This window comes from Lissotriton vulgaris, chromosome 2_1, assembly GCF_964263255.1.
Source record: "Lissotriton vulgaris chromosome 2_1, aLisVul1.2, whole genome shotgun sequence".
NCBI classification, from domain to species: domain Eukaryota; kingdom Metazoa; phylum Chordata; class Amphibia; order Caudata; family Salamandridae; genus Lissotriton; species Lissotriton vulgaris.
Window position 1 is genome coordinate 1,834,408,576 of NC_141687.1, and position 22,211 is coordinate 1,834,430,786.

Here is a 22,211-nt window from a genome sequence, read left to right on the forward strand (position 1 = left end):
CTCAGGGATGAACCCTGTGGGACTCCGCAGGTCATATTCATGGGGTCGGAGAGGAAGGGTGGGAGTCTGATCCTTTGGTTTCTTCCAGTGAGAAATGATCGGATCCAGTCCAGGGCTGTTCCTTGTATGCCTGCGTTGTGTAGTCTAGTGACTATTGTGCGGTGGGAGACGGTGTTGAAGGCCGCTAATAGGTCGAGTAGGATGAGGGCTGCAGAGTGGTCTTGGTCCAGGAGGGTGTGGATGTCATCTGTGGCGGCGAGTAGGGCGGTCTCTGTGCTGTGGTTGCTTCGGAATCCGGATTGGGATGGGTCGAGGACACCGTTCTCTTCAATGAATCGTGTCAGTTTCCTGTTGACTGTTTTCGCTGCAACTTTGGCTGAGAAGGGGAGGAGTGAGTTGGGCCGATAGTTCTTGAGGTCAGGGGGGGTCAGCTGTGGGCTGTTTGAGCAGGGGTCTGACTTCTGCACGCTTCCAGACATCTGGGAAGGTGCCTGTTTTGAAGTTGGTGCAGATGGTGCATTATAGTTCAGGTGCAATGGCGGCCGCTGCTCTGTGGTAGATGTGAGGGGGGCAGAGGTCGGTGGGGGCCCGAGTGGATGCTTTTCATGGTGGAGGCGGTGTCTTTGGCAGTGATCGGTGTCCAGTTGGAAATGGTGGACTGGCTGGTGTTTCGGGGGGCGGTGCCATTTGTGGCACCTGGTGGATGGTCGAAGTTGTCGGAGAGGTTTTTGATCTTGAGGTGAAAATAGGTTCCAAGCTCGTCGCAGAGGTCTTGGGATGGGGTGATGTCTGTGGCTTTGCTGCGTGGGTTGGTGAATTCTTGAATGACACTGAAAAGTTCCTTGGAGTTGGCCAGGATTTTGTTGTGGATGAAGTTCCACTTGGTGGCTCTGATTTGGTTGTGGTAGTCCATCATGGCATCCTTGTAGGTGGTGTGGTTTTCTGTTGTCTTGGTGTTTCTCCAGTTCTTCTCCAGGTGTCTGCAGGTGCGTCTGGCTTCTTGGAGAGCGGTGGTGAACTAGGCGGCCTTCCTGGGGCGTTGTCTGTCAGGGCTGCGTAGCGGGCGAGCTCGTCTGCGCAGTTGGAGATCCAGGTGTAGAGTTCTCTGGCTGCGTCGTTTGCGTTGGGTGCCCAGGTGTGGTTGTCTCGGGTGAGGGTGGAGTTAAGTTGCTCGTCGGAACCTTGCTTCAGTACCTTCGAGGTGGGTGTGGGGCTGGTTTTGGTGCCTTGGGTTTGTTGATGGCGAAGTGTACGCAGTGGTGGTCGGTGGGCCATGGAGGCTGCGCTGTGTGGCTGAATTGGATGCGGTTTCCTACCACGAAGATGGGGTCGAGGGTGTGTCCTGCTCTGTGGGTTGGTGTGTTGACAAGTTAAGTCCGATGTTGGCGAGGTTGTCACGAACGATAGTTGTGTTGGGGTATCTGGGGTTGTCGAGGTATAAGGTCAGGTCTCCTATGAGTATGTAGTTTGTTGAGGTGATGGCGTGGGGTGCGATGAAGTCCGTGATGGTGGTAGCGAAGGAGGGTTCAGGGGACAGGGGACCTGTAGACGAGGGTTCCTTGAAGTGTGGCTTTGGGGGTGGTCTGGATCTGGAAGTGCAGGTGTTCGGTGGAGCGGAAGGTTTTGCTGGAGGCGGTGAGGCAGAAGGTGCTCTTGTGGGCAATTGCGAGGGCCCCTCCTGGGTGGTGGTTGTTGTCGCTTGTTTCTGGTCTTGGCAGTTCGGGCTGGACTGTTCCCATGTGAAAGAGGAGCAAATGGAAAAAATCACCCTGTCAAACTTGGTAAATGGTGGTCCCAAGTGGGATCCAGTTCAGATTAAAGGGGAGCAATATCCAATGAATATCCGAGACCAAGGGAGCAAACAGACCACAATCAAATCATTCTTTATGGAAAATATATGTTTTTTTCAAATTATTTTATTTGGTGTAGTGCATATAGTCATCTTAGCAAGATAATCAGAATGAGGTGAGTACAAAAGTTCATAAAATCAGCAGTACTGTTCATCATTTCATGGGTGGAGATAAATTCATGGAAAATTATACATAAAAGAATATATATACAGTGTTCCACTCACTCCAGGGGGTAAAGGTAGGGGGCTCAACAAGCACTCACATCTAACAAAAATCATTCATACTCTAACATATTCAGTCACTTCATACGGGTAATTCACAAAGGCCTGCAACAAAAAAAGGGTGGAATTATGGTTGCATGGACGCGGGTGCAGCTGGGGGAAGGCAAGAAGTTGGAAAATTGTTGCCGTTCCTGATAGTAACGCTGTAATAACGCCCATGTGAAAGAGGGTCAATACTGAGTTGCATATGACTGGGTCCAAACTGGGGTGGCGAGCAAAAGAACGATTGATTAAACCAAGATCTTTATGACTTGGGGTGATTGATTGCATTGTTCAGCATTCCGTCCTTGAATTGTTCTTCTTGCTTTTGTCGCTCTAAGTGGGAAGGATATGCCCAGACGTGGGTACAGTGCGCACTGCACCACTGGATTCAAGCTAGCCTGGCTGATGAGGTGTGATGCCCCAGATTCTGGTCCAGGAAGTCCCTGACATGGCTGTTTCCATGAGGAACAGGGTCAAGACTGATTTGCATATGGCTGGGTCCAAATTGGGGTGGGGTGGTGAGCAAAAGAACAATGGATTAAATCCAAATCTTTGAGACTGGGGGTGAATGTTTGCATTGTTCAGTATTCTGTCCATCAATTGTTCCTTTTGCCGCACTCCATGCCATCATTTTTTGCCAACCATGGCACCGCAGACAAAACTTGCCACATGCAAATCAGATTTCATCCTGCTCCAATAGGAAGAGTCTAGCCCAAACTGCAAGGCCAGGTACCTCTAATGGGAACACAAGCTAGCCCAGAGTAGACATATTTTGGCATCATTGGTAGGGTGCACTACGAGTCCTATTACACAGTGAGCACAGAACTCGTATCTGGGCATACCCAGCGCACTTAGACTGTCACACTGAAAAAAACGAAAACAGTGATGGGTAGACTACTTGAATTAATCTCAGACATTGGTAAGTACTCTCAACCACAATTTAGTCCATCAGTTTTTAGCCCACAATGCCACTTGACAAAGGAAACAGCCATTTGCAAATCAGTCTTGCTCCTGATTCAATAGGAACAGTCAAGCACGAACTGACACAATAGGTTCCTCTGAACGAAAATAAAAGCTACCCAGGCCTGTTTCAGCCTACTTAGGGGCTAATTTGAGTCCAAAGGCAGAGTGAGCTCAAGACCCGCATCTGAGAATAAGCGTCACAATGAGAAACACAAATAGACCAAGTAAGTCAACTATCAGGTCATTAAAAAAGAGCTGCAGTAAACTGCATCATATTAACATCTGTTAATTACAGGGTGTATTAAAAAAAGAAAACTGCTCAGAGAACCCACGTATAAAATAAACGTTATTTTTATTGGGGAATTATTTATTTTATGCATATTTCTGTCTCATGTTCTGAAATATTAGTGAATAGTGTAGCAAACTCTGTGAAAAAGTGGTGCAGGCCACTCTGGTACGCTCTTAAAGCTTTTGCTGGGCAATCAGGATGGAAGCCAAAAAGCAGAAGCCAGCCGTGCCAATTCATTAAGATTTTAATCTCTGCCAATCCGGGAGCAGCCAGGCTCCTGGTGATTCACAGCTACAGTTAGAACATTTCTGGCCTTGTCTCCACATCATTCAATCATTTCCAAAGGTCCTCCCATTGCTTTTGGGTCATCGACAGTAGGCTGTGCAGAAATAAATTGTGTTCTATTGAAATACGCTTTCACTCACTCTTCATAATGTGCCCCGGGCAGGGCTACCCCAGGGAGACTGGGGATTAACATCAGAAAACAGAAATGATTAATGTGAGAAACTCAATGTCCTCTGTCATGACTTCTTTTCTTTCTGTTCTGTTTTCTCCATAATTGAAACATTTCGAGCCCCCTGGAAAGATTCCATTCTGGGGGGCGGGGGATTGGGGGGGACGGCGGAGGGGGGGGGGGGGGGGGGGGGGTAGAAGTCATTAATTGACCTGTGGCTTATGACCAGCCAAATGGCAAATCTTACACCGCAAAACATTTTATTAAGCGTGATAAAGTCAAAAGAAATTACATAGTCCCCTTTGTCGTATTGCGTAACAAAGCTCACAGAAAATGCCTACTAAGTTAAGGGTATTGCTTGGTACGCTTGTTTGTGCTTTTGAGGGGCCAAATTCAAGAGGGAATTATCAGTCTACTAAGATTATTATTTTAGGACAAGCAAGGAAGAAGGCCACAGGTAAAGGATGATCCCTGTGAGGGGACACCATAATGGAGAGTGAGAACATCTGGAAGGTGACAAGGACAGATCCTGCAGTTCTGGAAGCCACCAATCTGGAACTTCAATGGCAGGAAGATTTCAGCAGGACGACCTGGGAGAACTCACAGGATCTCTTGTTCACTGACCTATACATAAAAGAGGGCCACTTGATGGAAGAAGATAAATTGGAACTGCTCACTTTTTCATTAAGCTTGTCTTGTACTATAAACCAAATAAATGTATCTAGAGAAAAATCATATTCTTGATTGTACAAATCATTAGCAAATGCTCTCCCTGTCCCAATTCCTAGTCCAAGGGTTAGCTTACAGCCATACACATTTTGCTCTCGGGGTTGGGATTAGTCAGGACATCCTGACTGCTAATAACGATACCAGGATGGCTCATAAACTGACCAGATAGACGCAAAGGGGAGAGTCCAAACAGGAGGACCAGTTACATCTGTAACAATCGCCACTGAAAAGTAAAGTCAAGCAGTACAGTAGGCTGAGATTGTGTGTCTCCCTGCTGTGCAAACTCTTTAGAGACAAGCATTAGATATTTGTATGTCTTATTAGGCTACAAGAGCAACCCTTGAGAACCTGTGTTTGAAGTCAAAATTTGGTAAACATGGTTTTCATTGGTATCATTTAAAAATAGAATAACCAGTTGGTAGGCTAAATAACCTCATGTAACAAATGCCACATGAGAAATAAAACAAACTACCAAAATCACAGATGCAAAAGGACTTTTATAGCTAGAAAAATCAACAAAACACATAATAACATAAATACAAGTTAAAGCACAGTGCAGGATGCCCCAGTGACAAAGCCAAAATCCAACAGAAATACAAAATGTTTACTAAGTGAAGACCAGCTAATGGTTTAGTAACAAACAACTTCATAGGATTCGTTAACTTGATATACATATAGATTTTTTAATTTATAAAGTTTTGTATAGCACAAACTTGATCCCGAAGGATATCAGAGCACTTAACAATTTGAGGCAAAGGTAACAAATCAGAACATTAGTCTAACATTGGGGAATCTAACAAACACCTGGGTGAACGAAGAATGTGCTAGACGGTGGAGCACAATGACTCAAGGGGGGCAAAACTCAACAATCATGTACATGAACAACAACCAAACCAAAAACAATGATCATTTACAAGAACAACAATTGAAACCATAGTATGTCTGATGAGCCCAGAACTAAGTTCTGGACACTCAAAACTCACGCTCTACATCTCTCAGCACTCCCAACCCATGTTCTGCCTCCTTCAATATTCTCTCCACACGTGTAGCTTTTTCTGTGTTCACGACTGCAAGGCAAGTAGGAGGGGGAATGGCAATGGACCCCGAACCACTCAAAGCACTCGGGGCCCCTCCGTTGGTGTCAGGATCTGACGTTGTCTCCTCTGGGTTGTCCCTTGCCTGATGTCCCTCAGTTTCTCTTGGCGGGGTTTAAGAAGAGTTTGTCTGTATCCACTTTGTGGGCTCAGTGAGCTGCGATTCGAGCTTTCTGTTCCCCTTGGGGTAATTTGTCTGTTGTTGACAACTTGGTTTCTCGTTTGTTTCGCAGTTTCTCCTTGTCACGCCCTGTGGTGTGGCCTTCTTTTCCTCTTTGGGACCTCCCTTTGGTTTTGAGAGCTTTGATGACTGCTCCTTTTTAACCTTTGGAGGACGTTGACCTGAAATTAGTTACTTTCTAATTTTTTTTTGGGGGGGGGGGGGGGCGTAATTTGTTACTTTCAATTTGGGGGGGGGGGTAGCCATTACTTCGGATAGACGCCTTGGGGATTTGGGACCTTTGATGGCTCTGGAGCCTTTTCTTTCTTTTTCTGAGGATGGTGTGGTACTGCGCCTGGATTCGTCATTTGTTCCCAAAGTTCCATTACTCCCAGGAACTGGTCTGCACATATAACATTAGAGATTGAAGGTGGAATGTGTGTGTCCAGTGTGTAACTGCAATAACTGGTTGTGTGAGAAAAATGAGAAAGTGAGGGAAGGTTTTTGTGCATGTAATCTTAGGGAAGGATGACTGTCTGCAAAAATGCATATTACCAGAGAGGGAGAGTAGGGTTTGCATGTGTGTAAAGTACACAAAAAAAGCTACCCTGAATGAGTGTCTGATTCGAAGGTGGAAAAAGGTGCACTACACCTTCTCCTGTGTGGTGCTGGGCATATAAAACAATTTGAAGGAGTGTCCTCACACACCACCAGGTGAAATTTATCATCGTCAGTCTTCGCTCTCTAAAAACCGCGTTTGAATGAGAGCAGGCCTTCACCTGGAGACATGGAGGCACTTCTAAAAGTTAAAGGGGGGGGCCCGAGGAAGAAGTTAGTGATTTCAAAATGAATGCAAACTCCAAATGTAATTTATTAGTAAGGTGTTTGCTTAATATTAAAAACTAGGGTGTGGGGACCTTGGGGTTTTGTACCCCATCTCCATCAATGTCGTCAACATGTTTCTGCCAAAGTGGCCAGGGGGGTCCATGGCATTCATCAGGATGAGATGTAAGGGCTTCTATCTAGTGTCTAACGACTAAGATATATCCACCAGGTAGGTTGACATCTGTCAAACTCAACTGAAAGCACTTGAAATCCCAGGTTAGGGTTTGAGATGTCTCATGGGAAGGGGGGAATACGGGACCCCTGTGGTCACACTTGCCTCAAGGTGCATCCCTCGTAGTACTCCTACAAACTGTCCTCGCCTCTTCCCCGCTGGTAGCCAGTTAAGTTGACAAAGGTCAACCTACCTAGTGGATATATCCTTTTTCGGAACCTGTGAGGAAAACGTTACTAGCCTAAACCCCTTCTCTTGAAGATTAAAATTGTGTACTAACCAACTAAAGCCACTCGAATTGCTATCATACAGACACAAAAGAGTTTTGTAAATGTACACTGAAGTTCACATAGCTGCACTAGTCCCGCCATTCAAGGGTACATTCATTAAAACAAGCCATTGCTGTTTCCTTTTGTGAGTCGAAATTGGATGTGAAGAAATAAGAACTGGGTAACTGCCTGAGTATCAGACTTGTCTGGAACAGTCAGTCAATATGGCAATACCAGTCCTTGAAACTGCCAAAGGCAACATGGTTTTGTGGAGTGAAAGATTAGTGCGGACAATGGAGTACAAGAGGTACTGGCAGTCTAAAAGCAAATTACATCAAACAAGACCCCCAGATATGGAGGGTCTTACAGTGACCTTGAATAGGGAGGAATTAAGCTTGTTAATTAGCCCTCTAATTTCTTTGTTTAACTCTTTCATTGGATCTTCAGGACTCACACCATTGATATATGAAGAACAAATTACTCTCATCCCCAAGCCCGGGGCAGATGTAGAACATTGGAAATCATATTGGCCCACTGCACTCCTGAAGGCTAATGCCAAAATATTTACCAAGGTTCTTACCACCAGAGTCCTCTCCTCTAAAATAAGCACGTTTCCACAATGAGCAGATCTGGAAATTAGTTCAGATAAAATCGTGAACCAACGAAAAAGGGAGCGGAGCTCTAGAGCAGCATTCAAAGGTGCAGAAAGAAAAGAACAGACACCGACACACAGGGTTGGAGCATGAATGCAGATCCTCTATATCACTTCCGGGGCATATTGAGGTCAAGGTGCACCACTCAGTGGCTCAAAGGAGAACTGCTCTGAAAACTTCTAGATCCAATCTGAAGCAAGGGGAATATTTTAAAGGTGAGGAATCTGAGGTTAGAAGTATACTTCAGAAACACTGTACACAAAAAGGAGGGCAAAAACCACATTCAGATTCAAAGTAGAAGGCAGTGATCTAGGTTGGATGACCTTGTTTACATACATCCCTATTTCACGGTATCTTAAATAGAGTATAATCCCGATTTCGTACACACACTGCAACAGCAGCCAAAAGAACATTTATGGAAGTGAGAATTCGACAGTCTCTAGTTTGTTTGATACCTATGTCAATTATGTTTCAGCCCTTAAATGAAATACAAGGGTCTCACTAAGACTAAGAAATAGGAGACATCTGAAAGCCCCATAATGATAGGGGAAAGAGGTCAAAGGGGGAGTTGAGTACAGCGAGATGGAACGCGCAAGCACACCTTTTGCGATAAAGTGAATTAATCGTACTCATTCATGGAGATAAATCCCGGAATCTTATCGCTGAATCCCCACGTATCAAACAATATACATCTATAAAAACTCCAACAGCAAGAAGCAGGCACCGGGGAGTCCATGCCTCTAATGAACTAAGCTGACCAAGACCATAGTAGATAAAGCGGGACCACTGTCCGTGTCACAAAGAGCCCAGAGGAGCCAGGTCTCTGTCTGGCTTCTCCATCAAACAAACTGTAAATCAAACTTTTACCAGGAAAATCAACCCTATTTATCCTCTTTGGGTCTATTCTTGCCTGATAAGACTTTTGAAATGTATCCCAGTCCCAAATTAATTTAAAGTTAATACTGAATCTTCATGTCTCTTTCCCCTAGCCCTCTACAATGGAGTTTCTTCTTTTCTACTACCTTTCAAAAGAGGAAACTTGACCTCTCTCTTCAGGTGACTTTGAAATTTGATGTGCGCTCTGTCTCATTCTTAACCACAATAACATTGCGTGGGTTCATGCTTGATCATCTCATCACCCTTAATCCACACATAACAAATAGCAAAATCCTAAAATGTCTATCTTCAGGTCATTAAAACAGTAGACACCTGATCACTCCAGGCCCGTTGAGAACAGTAGTACATATCCTAGTTAGTGCTAAATTCGACTTTGGGAATCATATGCTTGCAGGCGAACCTCAGCCATTCATTGTAAACCTCAAAGCAGTTCTCCATTCAACAGCCCAAATTTTACTCGCCTCTGCGAAGTTTGTCTTTATTACAGTCATATTATGCAATCGCCAATTCTTTCCATCATGGACAGGATTTAATTCACATCCTGCTTCCTGGCTTACAATGGCATACATTACAACCCTTAAGCTAGCAAAACTGGGTTTCATTCCTGGTGGTTTGAGAGGTCTTACAAGTAGAAATGACCCTCAGCATGAGGCATCCAAATTCAGCACAACATCTGCCCTCATTCCAATGGTGCTGCAATCACTGACTGAAATCTCTACCCATCAGAGAAACCCATCCTTCTCTTCTTCAGAACAGTCCAATTCAACCAGTTCCTAAATTAAAGGCCTTCTGAAACTAAACTGATAGCTTAACCGAACAGTTTTTCTGCTGTTGTTATGAATCCCTTTATATATATTTTTAGTAATTTCGGTTTTATTATTCCTTTAGCTTTGGCAATATTGTATGTAAAAATGAGTTTCTTTTAACAGTTCATAATAGCATAATATAACAGGTTAGCAATACAAGAAGATCTAGAAATTACAAAAACTGCTTTAACACACTGTCCTCAAATGTCTTCCGAAGGAAAACGTAACTTCTGCACGTTACCAAATGGGTACACATTTCGAGTCATAATTGCTTTTTACTGCAGGGCTGACTCAGCATGATTTAGCTGGTGAGGTAGCCTAATGTCTCAAACAATTCCAACCATAGCCACAAATGTATTGAAAGCTGACAAAGGAACTGACAAATTCACACATCGGAAATATTTCTCCCGCATAATGGGTCCCTGTTTCAGAGACAAACAAATGGAAAAGAATGAATTCTTCGTATAGGAAGGCTTCTCAAGTCAGGTTTTTTTTTTATACTACTTAGTCCAATTCGGATCTTGTCTCCCAAATATTAAGCAACTTTATTGTTAACACGTTTACCTCAAACAGTTAGCTGGCAACTGAAAGACTTGACCCTCTGACAACTTGGAGCACAGCTGAGAAAACATACAAAGCCTCCAACTGCAGCAAGACAGCGCCAGCGCCAAATACTCACTGGGAAATGGTGTTGGTGTCCAGGTCAATGCAGCTGACATCATGCGGTGGGTCGTAGAGATCAAAGTAGCGGGAGTCAATCCCCACGATGAACGGGCAAGGGGCGCTCAACACATCTGCCAACGCCAGCGGGCAGAGAGGGATGTACGGGCATGGCCAATGGAAAGGGAATATCATCTTTAGAGAGAGAGAGAGAAATGGGAGTAGAAAGAATCTAGCATCACTTGAATGGGAATTTATAAAACTGCATACAGTCACAGCTGACGACAAATGATTCCAACAGGCTATGTTCTCGGTCAGCATCAAGTACGCGGGCTTGTGACACCCACTGCTGAGTTTCCGAGAGAACATGGGAACAGTTTCGTTTTTAAATATATATTGCTGTATTGTAAAACGTTGATGTTCATTCAATAGACAAATAAATAAATAAAATACAGGTCCTGGGGATGAATTCAGCTTAAGGTTGGCATTTCAATTAAGTTCTTTAGGCGCTAGCTGATCACTATGAGGCATGTTCAACCTCTTGCTTGTATGACAGTGCACAACTTCCAAGCAAATGACCCAGCCAAAGATAATTTAAATTTGGTTTACGTTATGATGGTCACTAGTCTACCTGTTAACCACCTTCTCCAACATTTCCTTTCTTATGTCGCACGATGGGGACCTCAAAAATAAAACTAGACGCTGATAGCTTTGGAACACAAAATTGTACATTTGTGACAAAGTCCAAAAACAGTCTTAAAGCTTGCCATCTAAGTCACTGCCAACAAGGCTGGTCTACTAGGGATCCCTCTACACTCTCACTTTGCCTTTGCCCAAAAAGAGATACTATATGTACTTTTTCAATGAGACTATGTATTTATTTATTTATTTCAAAAGTTTTGTATAGCGCTGGCTAGACCCGGAGGTATCAGAGCGCTTTACATGAGCATCAGATCATAGTCACAGGTTACATCGTTACAAAGGTTACATAGTTCGTACAGCAAGGCTACATAGTAACTTGTAAGGTTGAGATAAACAATAAGCACAAATATGAAAGGGGAAAAGCAGGCAAGGTGAGAGATTCAGAGGAGGGGGGGTTTGAGCAGGGGAAGTAGATAGATAAAGAAGGCGGGAAAGAGGAGGGTAGGGTGAGAGACACAGCATGGGAAGAGGAGGGGAAGGGTGACGGGGACACAAACCGGTAGACGAGTCAGGGCAAACGTCCAAAGTCCGGTAAGCTGTGATCCCAGGGGAAGTGGTATCACTTCCCTAACTCTGTTGCGAGAGGCTCCCTTTGCGCAGTGGACTCTCTCAGGGTGGTCTCTGAGACTCCAAGGCCTACATACTGGATCCTTCCCCAGAAAGGGGAGAGGGAGTGCTTTGGCAAGGATTGCCATACCAAACCTCAAGTGTGAGTGGCTCCCTTGGCCACTCACACTTGACTCAAGACTAATTCATGGCAAGTGATTCACAATGAATGGACAACTGCAAACAATAGTGTTTTGGGGTGTTCAGATAAAGGCCAAATCACATTTTTCCTTCTTTTAAAAGATAGTTAGGATAGGCCCGGCAGGTGGAGCTTGCAATATGTAAATCAGTATTCACTGCAGACCTGGCCATGAAGAGCAGGGCTCAAGTGCCCCAGGGTGTCATTAGCTCTAGGCGCAAACATATGGATGAAGAAGAGCAAATAATTTAACAAAGGTCTGTGGGTCACTAACTCCAGGTACTTAATGCAAGTTAAGAGTTCATCTAAATGCTTTTAAATAGATACAAATCTTAAATTCACTGTCTTTTTAAGGAAGGTCTGATGACGTCAACTCCCATTGACAATAGATATGAAAAGCCAAAAGTATCATTGCATTTGAAATCTCTTCTAGAGATATGTTTCACAAATGGAAAAGAAGCACCTCAGCCATCCTACGCTTCGGCTGGATAGAAAAGTTCTCTCAATCGCTAGCCAATGAATTTATGATTAGCCCACAAAATTTGCATTGCTTCTGGAGAGTGCATGGGAGGAGAATGTGTTTATGGTAATGTTGGCTGCTAACCTGGCATCAGTGCAGTTGGTGTCTAGTAGGTACTTGAAGCTTAAATTGACAAAACTGAGCTATCTGGGGGCAGCGATAATAGTTCTAGCTATGTGGTGGAAGAAGAAAGATCGACCCCCAATCTCCCAGTGGTATGGCCACCTGTGGTATATATTAGCAATGGAAAATCAGAACTTTAAGGCGCGCTGGGCCCATATAGGTGAATATCTATACACTAAACACTGGTTGCCCGCTGCACCTACTCGTCCTAAACATATTTTGATGATCTGAGGGACCAGCAAACATAAAGGAAGAACTGTTTGTGAAATTTCAGTATCTGGGAGTAAGCTTTCCTCGATATATATTGCATGAAACAAATTTGCTGTGACATCACATAATGAGTAGAACCGTGGCCAGGTGGGAAGGGTGGGGGCAGGGTTCGAGTTCTGGAAGTTGTTTCATTTTTTTTAATTTTCAATCAATCAATCAAAGACATTTATAACGCGCACTACTCACCCGGAGGGTCTCAAGGCGCTTGGGGGGGGGTGGGGGAGGGTCCGCTACTGCTCGAACAGCCAGGTCTTGAGCTTCTTCCTGATGGAGAGGTGGTCTTGGGTCAGGCGTAGGTCGGGAGGGAGGGAGTTCCAGGTCTTGGCGGCCAGGTGGGAGAAGGACCTTCCTCCTGTTGTCGCTCTTCGGATGCGGGGGACGGCGGCGAGGGCGTGACTGGTCGATCGGAGATGGCGTTTGGGAGCGTAGAAGTTGAGGCGGCTGCTGAGGTAACTTGGGCCTTGGTTGTGTAGGGCTTTGTGTGCGTGGGTGAGGAGCCGGAAGGTAATTCTCTTGTTGACCGGGAGCCAGTGCAGGTCTCTCAGGTGTCTGGAGATGTGGCTGTGTCTGGGGATGTCGAGGATGAGTCTCGCTGAGGCGTTCTGGATCCGCTGGAGTCTCTTCTGGAGCTTGGCGGTGGTTCCGGCGTAGAGGGCGTTGCCGTAGTCCAGATGGCTGGTGACGAGAGCCTGGGTGACCGTCTTCCTGGTCTCGGTGGGGATCCACCGGAAGATCTTACGTAGCATGCGCAGGATGTTGAAACAAGACGAGGAGACGGCGTTGACTTGTCTGGTCATGGAGAGGGAGGAGTCCAGGATGAAGCCCAGGTTGCGTGCGTGGTCTGTCGGTTTGGGTGCGGTGCCCAGGGCGGGGGGCCACCAGGAGTCGTCCCAGTCGGAGGGCGAGGAGCCCAGGATGAGGACTTCTGTCTTGTCTGAGTTCAGTTTCAAGCGGCTGGTCGTCATCCACTCGGGTACGTCTTTCATCCCTTGGTGTAGGTTGGCTCTGGCGGTGGCGGGGACGTTGGTGAGGGAGAGGATCAGCTGTGTGTCGTCGGCGTAGGAGATGATGTTGAAGTTGTGTTGGCGTGCGATGGCCGCAAGGGGGCTCATGTAGACATTGAAGAGGGTGGGGCTGAGCGAGGAGCCCTGGGGAACGCCGCAGATGACTTCTGTTGCTGCAGATCTGAACGGGGGTAGGCAAACTCTCTGTGTCCTTCCAACGAGGAAGGAGATGATCCAATCCAGTGCCTTCTCCTGGATTCCGACGTTGTTGAGGCGCTGCACTAGGGTGCGGTAGCAGACAGTGTCGAATGCCGCGGAGAGGTCTAGGAGAATGAGGGCCGCTGTTTCTCCGTTGTCCAGCAGGGCTCGGATGCCATCGGTGGCAGCGATGAGGGCGGTTTCGGTGCTGTGGTTGGCCCGGAAGCCAGACTGTGAGGGGTCGAGGGATCCGTTCATATCGAGGAAGGCGGCCAGCTGCTTGTTGGCTGTCTTCTCGATGACTTTGGCTGGAAACGGGAGGAGCGAGATGGGGCGGTAGTTCTTGAGTTCGGTGGGGTCCGCTGTTGGTTTCTTTAGTAGAGCGCTGAGTTCGGCGTGCTTCCAGCTCTCAGGGAAGGTGGCGGTGTCGAAGGAGGTGTTGATGATGTCCCGCAGGTGGGGTGCGATGACAGCGTCGGCCTTGTTGAAGACGTGGTGAGGGCAGGGGTCGGTTGGGGATCCGGAGTGGATGGAGTTCATCGTGCGGATGGTGTCTTCGGTGTTGATCGGTGTCCAGGCGCTGAGGGTGGTGGTGGGGGGCGTTGGTGCGGTCGTGGGGGGCGTTGTTTGTGTGCTGAAGCTGTTGTGTATGTCAGCGATCTTGTTGTGGAAGTACGAGTCGAGGGAGTTGCAGAGGTCTTGCAATGGGGTGATGTCGTTGTTTCCGGCGTTGGGGTTGGAGAGCTCTTTCACGATGTTGAAGAGTTCCTTGCTGTTGTGTGCGTTGTTGTCCAGGCGGTCCTTAAATGCTGTTTTCTTGGTGGCGTGGATCAGTTGATGGTGCTTTCGGGTGGCGAGCTTGAGCTTAAAATGTTCTTGTTGAGACGTGAAATATGTGACTGCTGTACCGTCTAATTATTCAACGTAAATCTGTTTCAACTTAGACGTTAAAAAAATATATATCTTTAAAAAAAATTAAGCTCATGGAGACTTGTGATCAACAAAACACTGGAATCTAACGTAGACAAATGAAACTTACGGTTTTGACAGGTGACCCATAAACCTTCAAGTTTGATTTTGACAAAGTCAGGTTTCCAAATTTGGATATATTTTTACTGGATGTCAATCAACCAAGCACATTCTTTATCTTTCTGAAGAGCAAGTTACTTACCTTCCATAGTACCTTATCTGGTAAAGACTGTATCTAGCCAAAGATCCCTTACCTTGGAATATTCCCCAGGCGTCAGACTGGAACCTGGAAATCTTGAGCAGTACCTCTCGCGCCTGTAGGTGGCACCGATCGTCTTCACAACTGTGTTGTACGCATTGTCTATGCTAGATGGATGAACAAGTGCTTATATAGGCACCACCCCACCACGCTGACAACCGTTTCTTTACGTGACTATCTCAGCGCCAAGAGCAGGGAGCCCCGTCAGAATGATGTTTGACCATGTGTAGATACTGAGGGACCTTTTAGGTAGAGGAACCGGTTTGCAGAGGGTCGGTAAGAAACTTGTGGCCGATAAAGTTCCTACCAGATAAGGAGTTAACGAAGGTAAATAACTTTTTCACCCGATAGAGACTCCTAGCTGCAGAGTCCCTAAATTAGAATAGATACCAAAGCATTACCTCTCCGGAGGAGGGTCTGTAAACTGGCTCTGACCAAAAAGTCCTAGTGGACCAAAAGGGTAGAGTGCACGTCACAACAGACATGGCTGTCAAGGCAGTAGTGTTTGATAAATGTGTGTAAGAATGTCTACATAGCAGCCCAACAGTTGTCCAGTACAGGAATTCCATAAGCTGATATACCAGTCGCTGCTTTGGCGGAATGAGCCGGCAAACCCGCAGGAGGTTGTTACTTGTTTAATGCATAGCAGATCTTTATTCAAAGTACAATCCATCTGGAGATGGTCCATATCTGCACTGCCTTCTTCTTCGAGCAAGTGAACGGAACAAAGAGATGATCGTCCGCCCAGTGGTCTTTGGTGCAATCGATATAGAATGACAATTCTCATTTGAGTACCAGTGGTGGATTCTCTCTTCCTCCTTGGAGGGGTGAGGTGAAGCAAAGAATGCCAGTAGCATGATGGTTTGGCCGATGTGGAAAAGTGTCACTACCTTTGGCAGGAATTGGTTTGGAGAACCAGTTAGTCTGGGAAGAAGCGGAGGCATGGAGATTGAACAGAAAGAGCCCCTAGCTCGCTGACACTCCTTGTCAATGTGATGGCTACCAAAAAGACTGTCTTGATGGTTAGGAGGCTTAGAGGGCAGCTATGCAGGCGTTCACAGGGAGAGCACAACAAATAGGTTAAAACTAAATTAGGATCACATTGGGGTTAACAAAAGGTTTGGGAGGAAACTTGCAGATGTGTCACAACGGTCGACAAACTGAAAGTGTTGGTCCAACAACTACAAGAAAGCTGAGATGGGCAAAACATACACCATAACTATGCTCAGAGCACGTCCTTGCCAGTCTAAGTACAAAAAAACCAGCAACATTTCAGACAAGGGTGCAGAAAAAGGGTCAACATGTGTTTCAGAAAACCAAGCCACAAATATGTCCCAATGGCTGGCATATACTGTTTTGGTCAATGGATGTCTGGCTGACAAGGCAACCTCACATATTTTGGGAGGGAGATCAAAGACTCAACTGCTGCTGCTTAATCTCCTAACATGAAGTCGGAGTGTGTGCAGATGTGGGTGTAGGACCCTGCCCTGTGGCTGCGACAGGAGATCGTCCCTGAGGGGCAGCATGTTCGGAGGGATGATGCTCATGCTCAGGAGTTTGGGATACCATACTCTCTGTGCCTGATACGGAGCCACTAGGATGACTTGGGCTTTGTCTGTCCTGATCTTCTTCAGAACTCAGGGCAGAAGTGGTCTTGGCAGAAAGACATAAAGGAGTTTTGGGTCCCATCAAGACTAAATGAGTCTCCAAGCAAATTCTGCATTGAAAATTCGAAGGTGCAAAAGTGTTGACACTGCCCCTTCTCGTTGGTGGGGAAAAGATTTAACCAAGGCTCCCCCCAGTCCTGGAAGAGACCGAGCACCATCTCTGGATGGAGAAGCAGTTTGTGATAAACAAGGAATAAATGGATGAGTATGCCCAGTTCAGAGAGCCTGCCAGGTGTTGTACGACCAGGAAAATGTCTGAATGTTGCAGCTATGTCCAGAGACACAAGGCTTCCTGGCACAGCATCCACGACCCCACTCCAACCTGTTTATCGCAGTACCATGTGACGGTATTGTTGTCCGTGAACACCTGAACCCACCTTCCACTGATTGAGTAGGTCTTTAACTGTAATCACGTTGATGAGGAGCTGAGACCTGCGGGAGACCAGAGTCCTGCATCTCCACCTCTCCCATATGGCTGTCCCAAAACAGGAGTGATGCCTCTGTGAGCTATGGCTGGGGAATGGAGAGGGGTCTGCCACAGACTCAACCAGCCTCCACTAAATATCATTTACAGTGTCCTTCGATATCTGGACCAGGTAAGAAAGATTCCCCCTGGTGCAGCACCCACGGGTACTTCACATCCCAATGCACCCCACATACGCCATTGAGCGTACTTCGAAAGCAGGATGCAGGAGGGCATCAGACAAGGCAGACTCAGAGTCAGTCCCACCAAGATCCAGGATTGAGGCTGAAACAATTGTAATCATAGCATATGACACGCCACTCTGGAGGATAGGCGCAGAACAGCACTGTGTCCAGAATTGCTCAGATGAAAGGGAGCATCCGAGAGGGAATCAGGTGTGACTTCGGCATGTTTATAGTGTACCCCAGCGAGTGCAGGAGGTTCACCATAGTCTAGGGGTGGATAGCGACTACCTGGGGAGAGCTCGCCTTCAACAGCCAGACCTTTAGGCAGGGGAAGACTGGAACCCTTGAACTCTGCAGATGGGCTGCAACCACTGCCATCACTTTCATGGACACCTGAGGGGTGCTGGTAAGGCCAACAAGGAGCACAGCAAGCTAAAAATGCTCATGGCCCACCGAGAACTGCAGGTAACGTTTGTAGGCTTCCAGTACGGTGATGTGGGACTATGCATCCTGCAGGTCAAACAACACCATCCAGTCTCCAGGGCCCAGGGCAGACAGGAACTGAGCCAACGTGAGCATTTTGAATTTCTCCTTTTTCAGGAAGTAGTTGAGGGAGCACAAATCTAGTATAGATTGGTGGCCTCCTTCTTTTGGCACCAGGCTCCCTCCTTTGGCACCAGGAAGTAGCGGGAATAGCAACCACGACTTACTTCTGACATCAGCATCCTCTCTATGGCTCCTTTGGCCAAAACAGCCAGTAGTCCCTGACACAGCAGGGAGAGATTGTCCTCAGTCAGCCGATCTGAGAACCGTGGTAGGGGCAGCATGGTTTCTGTGAATTGTAGGCGGTAACCTCACTGAACAATTTGGAGCACCCACTTGTCCAAAGTTACTACTTGCCAGTGGGCCTGATCCTGCCGCCAACAGGGTCCTCGTTATGCTGCGAAAGCACAGTAAAGAGGTTTGGAGGCTGCAGCTGCCGTAGGGGGAGAGGGGATAGGGGAGATGACCTCTGGCCATGGCGCCCACGAGGCTTGTGAGAGCCAGCTTGTCTTTGGCCCGAAAGAACTGGGGAGACTGCCAACTGTAGTGGCTAGGTAGATAGGGACGCGGTTGGTAGCCCCTACCATAGTCACAAAAGGAGCGAAATCCAAAAGCGTGGCTGTCATAGGGCCGTGTGGAGTCCCAATAACCGAGCAGTGACCCTACTGTCCTTGAAGCACTGGAGTGTTGAATCGGTCTTGCCACTGAAAAGGCAAATGCCGAAGGGCATTACCATAAGGGATGCCTGGACATCCCCAGAGTAGTCAGATTACCTCAGCCAAGTATGTCAACAGAGTACCACCAACGAAGCAATTGCTCTACCCAGCAAGTCTGTTGTGCCAGTCTGCAGCAATCGTGAACTTTGCTGCAACCCTGAGATCGCCAAAAGACTGAGTCAGGATAGCTTGTGTTCCTCAGAGAACATGGGCAGCACTTGAGCAGCGGAGTCCCATACTGTGTGGGTATACCGGCAGAAGAGAGAGACTGTTTACTGACCGCAGTGCAAGGCTGGTGGAAGAGAAAATGCAGTGCTGGGTGAGGAAAGCTGAATCCCAAGGAGCAAGGCTGTGATGGAGGGCGATCGTTCTGTGCACAGGTGTGCCTGTGCAGGGCTTGACCCCAGGCCCGAGCAGGACATTCGTGAGGGCTTCATTAAAGGAGAGGAAATGGGTTCTGTGTGGGATACCCGAAGTTGAAGCACCTCTATTAAGACACTGGTCTTGACCTCCATTGGGGGCAGCATAAGGTCGAGTACCTCAGCAACCCTCTGCACCACAGTGACAAAGACAGCACCTTCCTCAGTAGCCACACTGGGTGCAGAGACCAGGTCAGTGTGTAGCGAGGCGTCCTGACCTCTGGCATCAACCAGTTTTTAATGCAAGTTATCCTCAGCCAAGGGTTCATCAATGGAATCGGGATAACCATAAGGATCTTCAGATCCACCCCAAGCATATTCCTCGCAGGGCCTATCAGAAAAAGCAGGCACTGTCTCTGACCAGAAAGGTCTCAGTCAGAGCGGCAAGGGTGTCTACAATGGACAGTGTCAGCCAGGCTCCTGGGGATTACTATGGGGTCAAAGACACCGAAGGATGCTAGTGGAACTGGGAACTAAGCCACTGGACCAAAACCTGGTGAACGTTGTGAATTCATGACTGGAATTGGTCCAGTTCCAAAGGGCTGGCCTTGCGTCAAAGTCGAACCAGCCAGGAGAAACCCACTTGGGGCACCTTCCAAATCCATGGGGTCCGAAGGCGCCCCATAGGGGTCGAATCGCCCAAAAATGCATAGCCTAATTAGATTCCTTCCATTGGACGAGGGTCGTTTTGGCTTCAGGAAATTAAGGAAGGTGCGGAGTGGACCCAGGCTAAGCCTCCGTGAGGGAAGGTGTGGGTACAGGGCCTAGACATGCGGCATCTTTCCTAGGCATCGTCCGATGATTTGAACTGGTGAGGTCGAAGAACGCTTTGACTTCTAGTTCTTATTCTTCTTGTGCGACTCTCCTGATGACAATTTGGGTGTCGGCTATGATCAGCGGGAACGACTCAGAGAGGCCTGGGACTTTCCAGGCCACCAGTACCTTGCGCATGCAGGGCCGGCTCTAGGGCAGTGCGATCAGTGCCACCGAAACAGGCACCTCTTGGGATGTGAGCTTCATTTTTGCAAGTAAATTTTCATTTACAAAGCACCTGCTGCCGGGTTCCTGGCCTTCATCAGGCATCAATTAAAATGTCAAGATAACTCCTGTGATTAATCGTCTTCCTGGAAAGAGACCGGAGGTTTGCCTAGTGGAAGTTTTGACTCATTCTTAGGTAGTGCAGAGGGTTAAAATGCCTGCTGCTAAGAACATGTACAAAGTGCATATAATGGAAATAGGTCAGTGGTTTACTGCTTCTGTAAGAGAGCTCCATTTGTCACTTGTCATTTATAAGTCAAAATCCAAATATAGAACATTGAGCTATTAACTGTCATCAAAGAGCTGCATGCAAACTACATGGTATATGTTACCGTTATATATTTTTTGAAGTATTTCATTATCCTAATCTTGCAAAAGGGTTCCTTTGGGTAGAAAACAATTCTTATTAATAAAGACAACTGCTAAGAATGATATGTTTTAAATTCTGAATTTATGCTTTTCCAGAATAAGGACTCAAACTATATTGCCTTCCAGTATTGATGACGTCACTCATATACTACACCTTGTAGTCCTGTCTGATGTAACAATTCCTATACACTGATTTACACACATACGATTGTCTCTGTGCAATGTGTGTGTGATGTAAAGTGCTCTGGCACCTTGCACTGGTAGGAGTGGTGCTTTACAATTAAATGAATTTGAGAGACAGTGGTTATGGAGACTTGAGGGGCACTGTTGAAGGGTGGTAGTGAGGGAATCCGTGGCAGAGGGGGTTATTGGGGGGGGGGCATCATCAAACATTGTCACACAGGTCGCCACCACTGTTAAAGCCGGCCGTGGTATCTGGTGGTGAGCAACCAGGTGCTTCGACCCTTCTTCCAGGACCACTTTGGGATTCATCGCACAGCAGTCAGGACAGGCTTCGGTGCCGTGGTCTGTCTCAAGTCACCATAAATAAACCAATCAGGGTATGTCACCGACACTTGACTGTGGCAAGCGCTACAGGGTTTAAAACCCTTAGGTTTCTTAAGGGACATTCCTAAGGCAAACTCCGAGCGAAAGCTAAAAAAAAAGGCATGACAAGAGTCATAAAAAACAGTCAAAAAATTATTGCGGTAGCTCTTCCCGATCTATGCTGATCGTGCAGAATGAAAGGAACTAATGTTTGTGCCCTGTGGTTGCTCCTGTATAGGCACTACGCACGTTACATCTGGCACAGACAACTCCTACGACGCTGAGATGATCAGCACCACCTGCTGGAGCGCAGAGGTACTGCTCAAGATTTTCCGGATCCAGTCTGACTCTAGGGCTGTGGTTCCCAAACTGTGCGCCGCGGCGCCCTGGTGCGCCGTTATCAGTAGCCAGGGGCGCCGCCCGCACTATGTGGGAAAGCTAGCATCTGGCCGCGTTAGGCCCCCTGTGCAGCAATGTCAAAAGTGCAGAGTGCCACAACACCAGAGTAATTATGCACGATTAAAACAAACAAAGGCACGATCACACGCACACTCATGCATGAACAAAACACACAAACGCTGCGCACAGGCTTCATTTCTAACAAGCCTGCCCCATTTTCTTTATTTTCCTACATGGGAACACCGGAATCAATCAGGTGTCAAAAAATGTATGAATCGCCTCAGTGCTATTATTGAAGTCGCCACAACTACTTCATGCTTAGCCCTCAAACGTCGGTGAAATACGAGGCAAACCATCCAGAATTTCAGTAGAAGAATATAAAGCACACTGGCACCATTTACTTTGAACCTGGTGAACGCGGATGTTGACCTAAGGCTACCACCACACCGAAAGAGATCAACAAAGATTATTTCAAGCCACAAGGCTATCGGACAATATCTGTCAAGTTATCACCTGAGGTTTGACGGGTCTACCATAAAGAAGAAGCAGAGGAATGGACCTCGGCTAAAAAAGAAAAACTACAATCCTTAATGAGTAAAAGAAACAAGCACAGCGAGGGGGCAGGAGAGCAGGCACAGCGAGGGGGCAGGAGAGTAGGCACAGCGAGGGGGCAGGAGAGTAGGCACGGCGAGGGGGCAGGAGAGCAAGCACAGAGAGGGGGCAGGAGAGCAGGCACAGCGAGGAGGCAGTAGAGCAGGCACAACGAGGGGGCAGGAGAGCAAGCACAGCGAGGGGGCAGGAGAGCAGGCACAGCGAGGGGGCAGTAGAGCAGGCACAACGAGGGGGCAGGAGAGCAAGCACAGCGAGGGGGCAGGAGAGCAGGCACAGCGAGGGGGCAGTAGAGCAGGCACAACGAGGGAGCAGGAGAGCAA

At 47.2% G+C, this 22,211-nt stretch overlaps 1 protein-coding gene across 3 annotated transcripts in view; it reads right to left on the minus strand.

Moving 5' to 3' along the window:
• The window catches only part of DENND4A (DENN domain containing 4A), a 598,128-nt gene that overhangs the window by 199,634 nt on the left and 376,283 nt on the right, over positions 1–22,211 (minus strand). For all 3 annotated transcript variants that reach the window (XM_086957985.1, XM_086957984.1, XM_086957983.1), the window contains exon 12: positions 10,164–10,339. In XM_086957985.1, the coding sequence (XP_086814111.1) occupies positions 10,164–10,339 (176 nt within the window). The remainder of the gene's footprint in view (positions 1–10,163; positions 10,340–22,211) is intronic.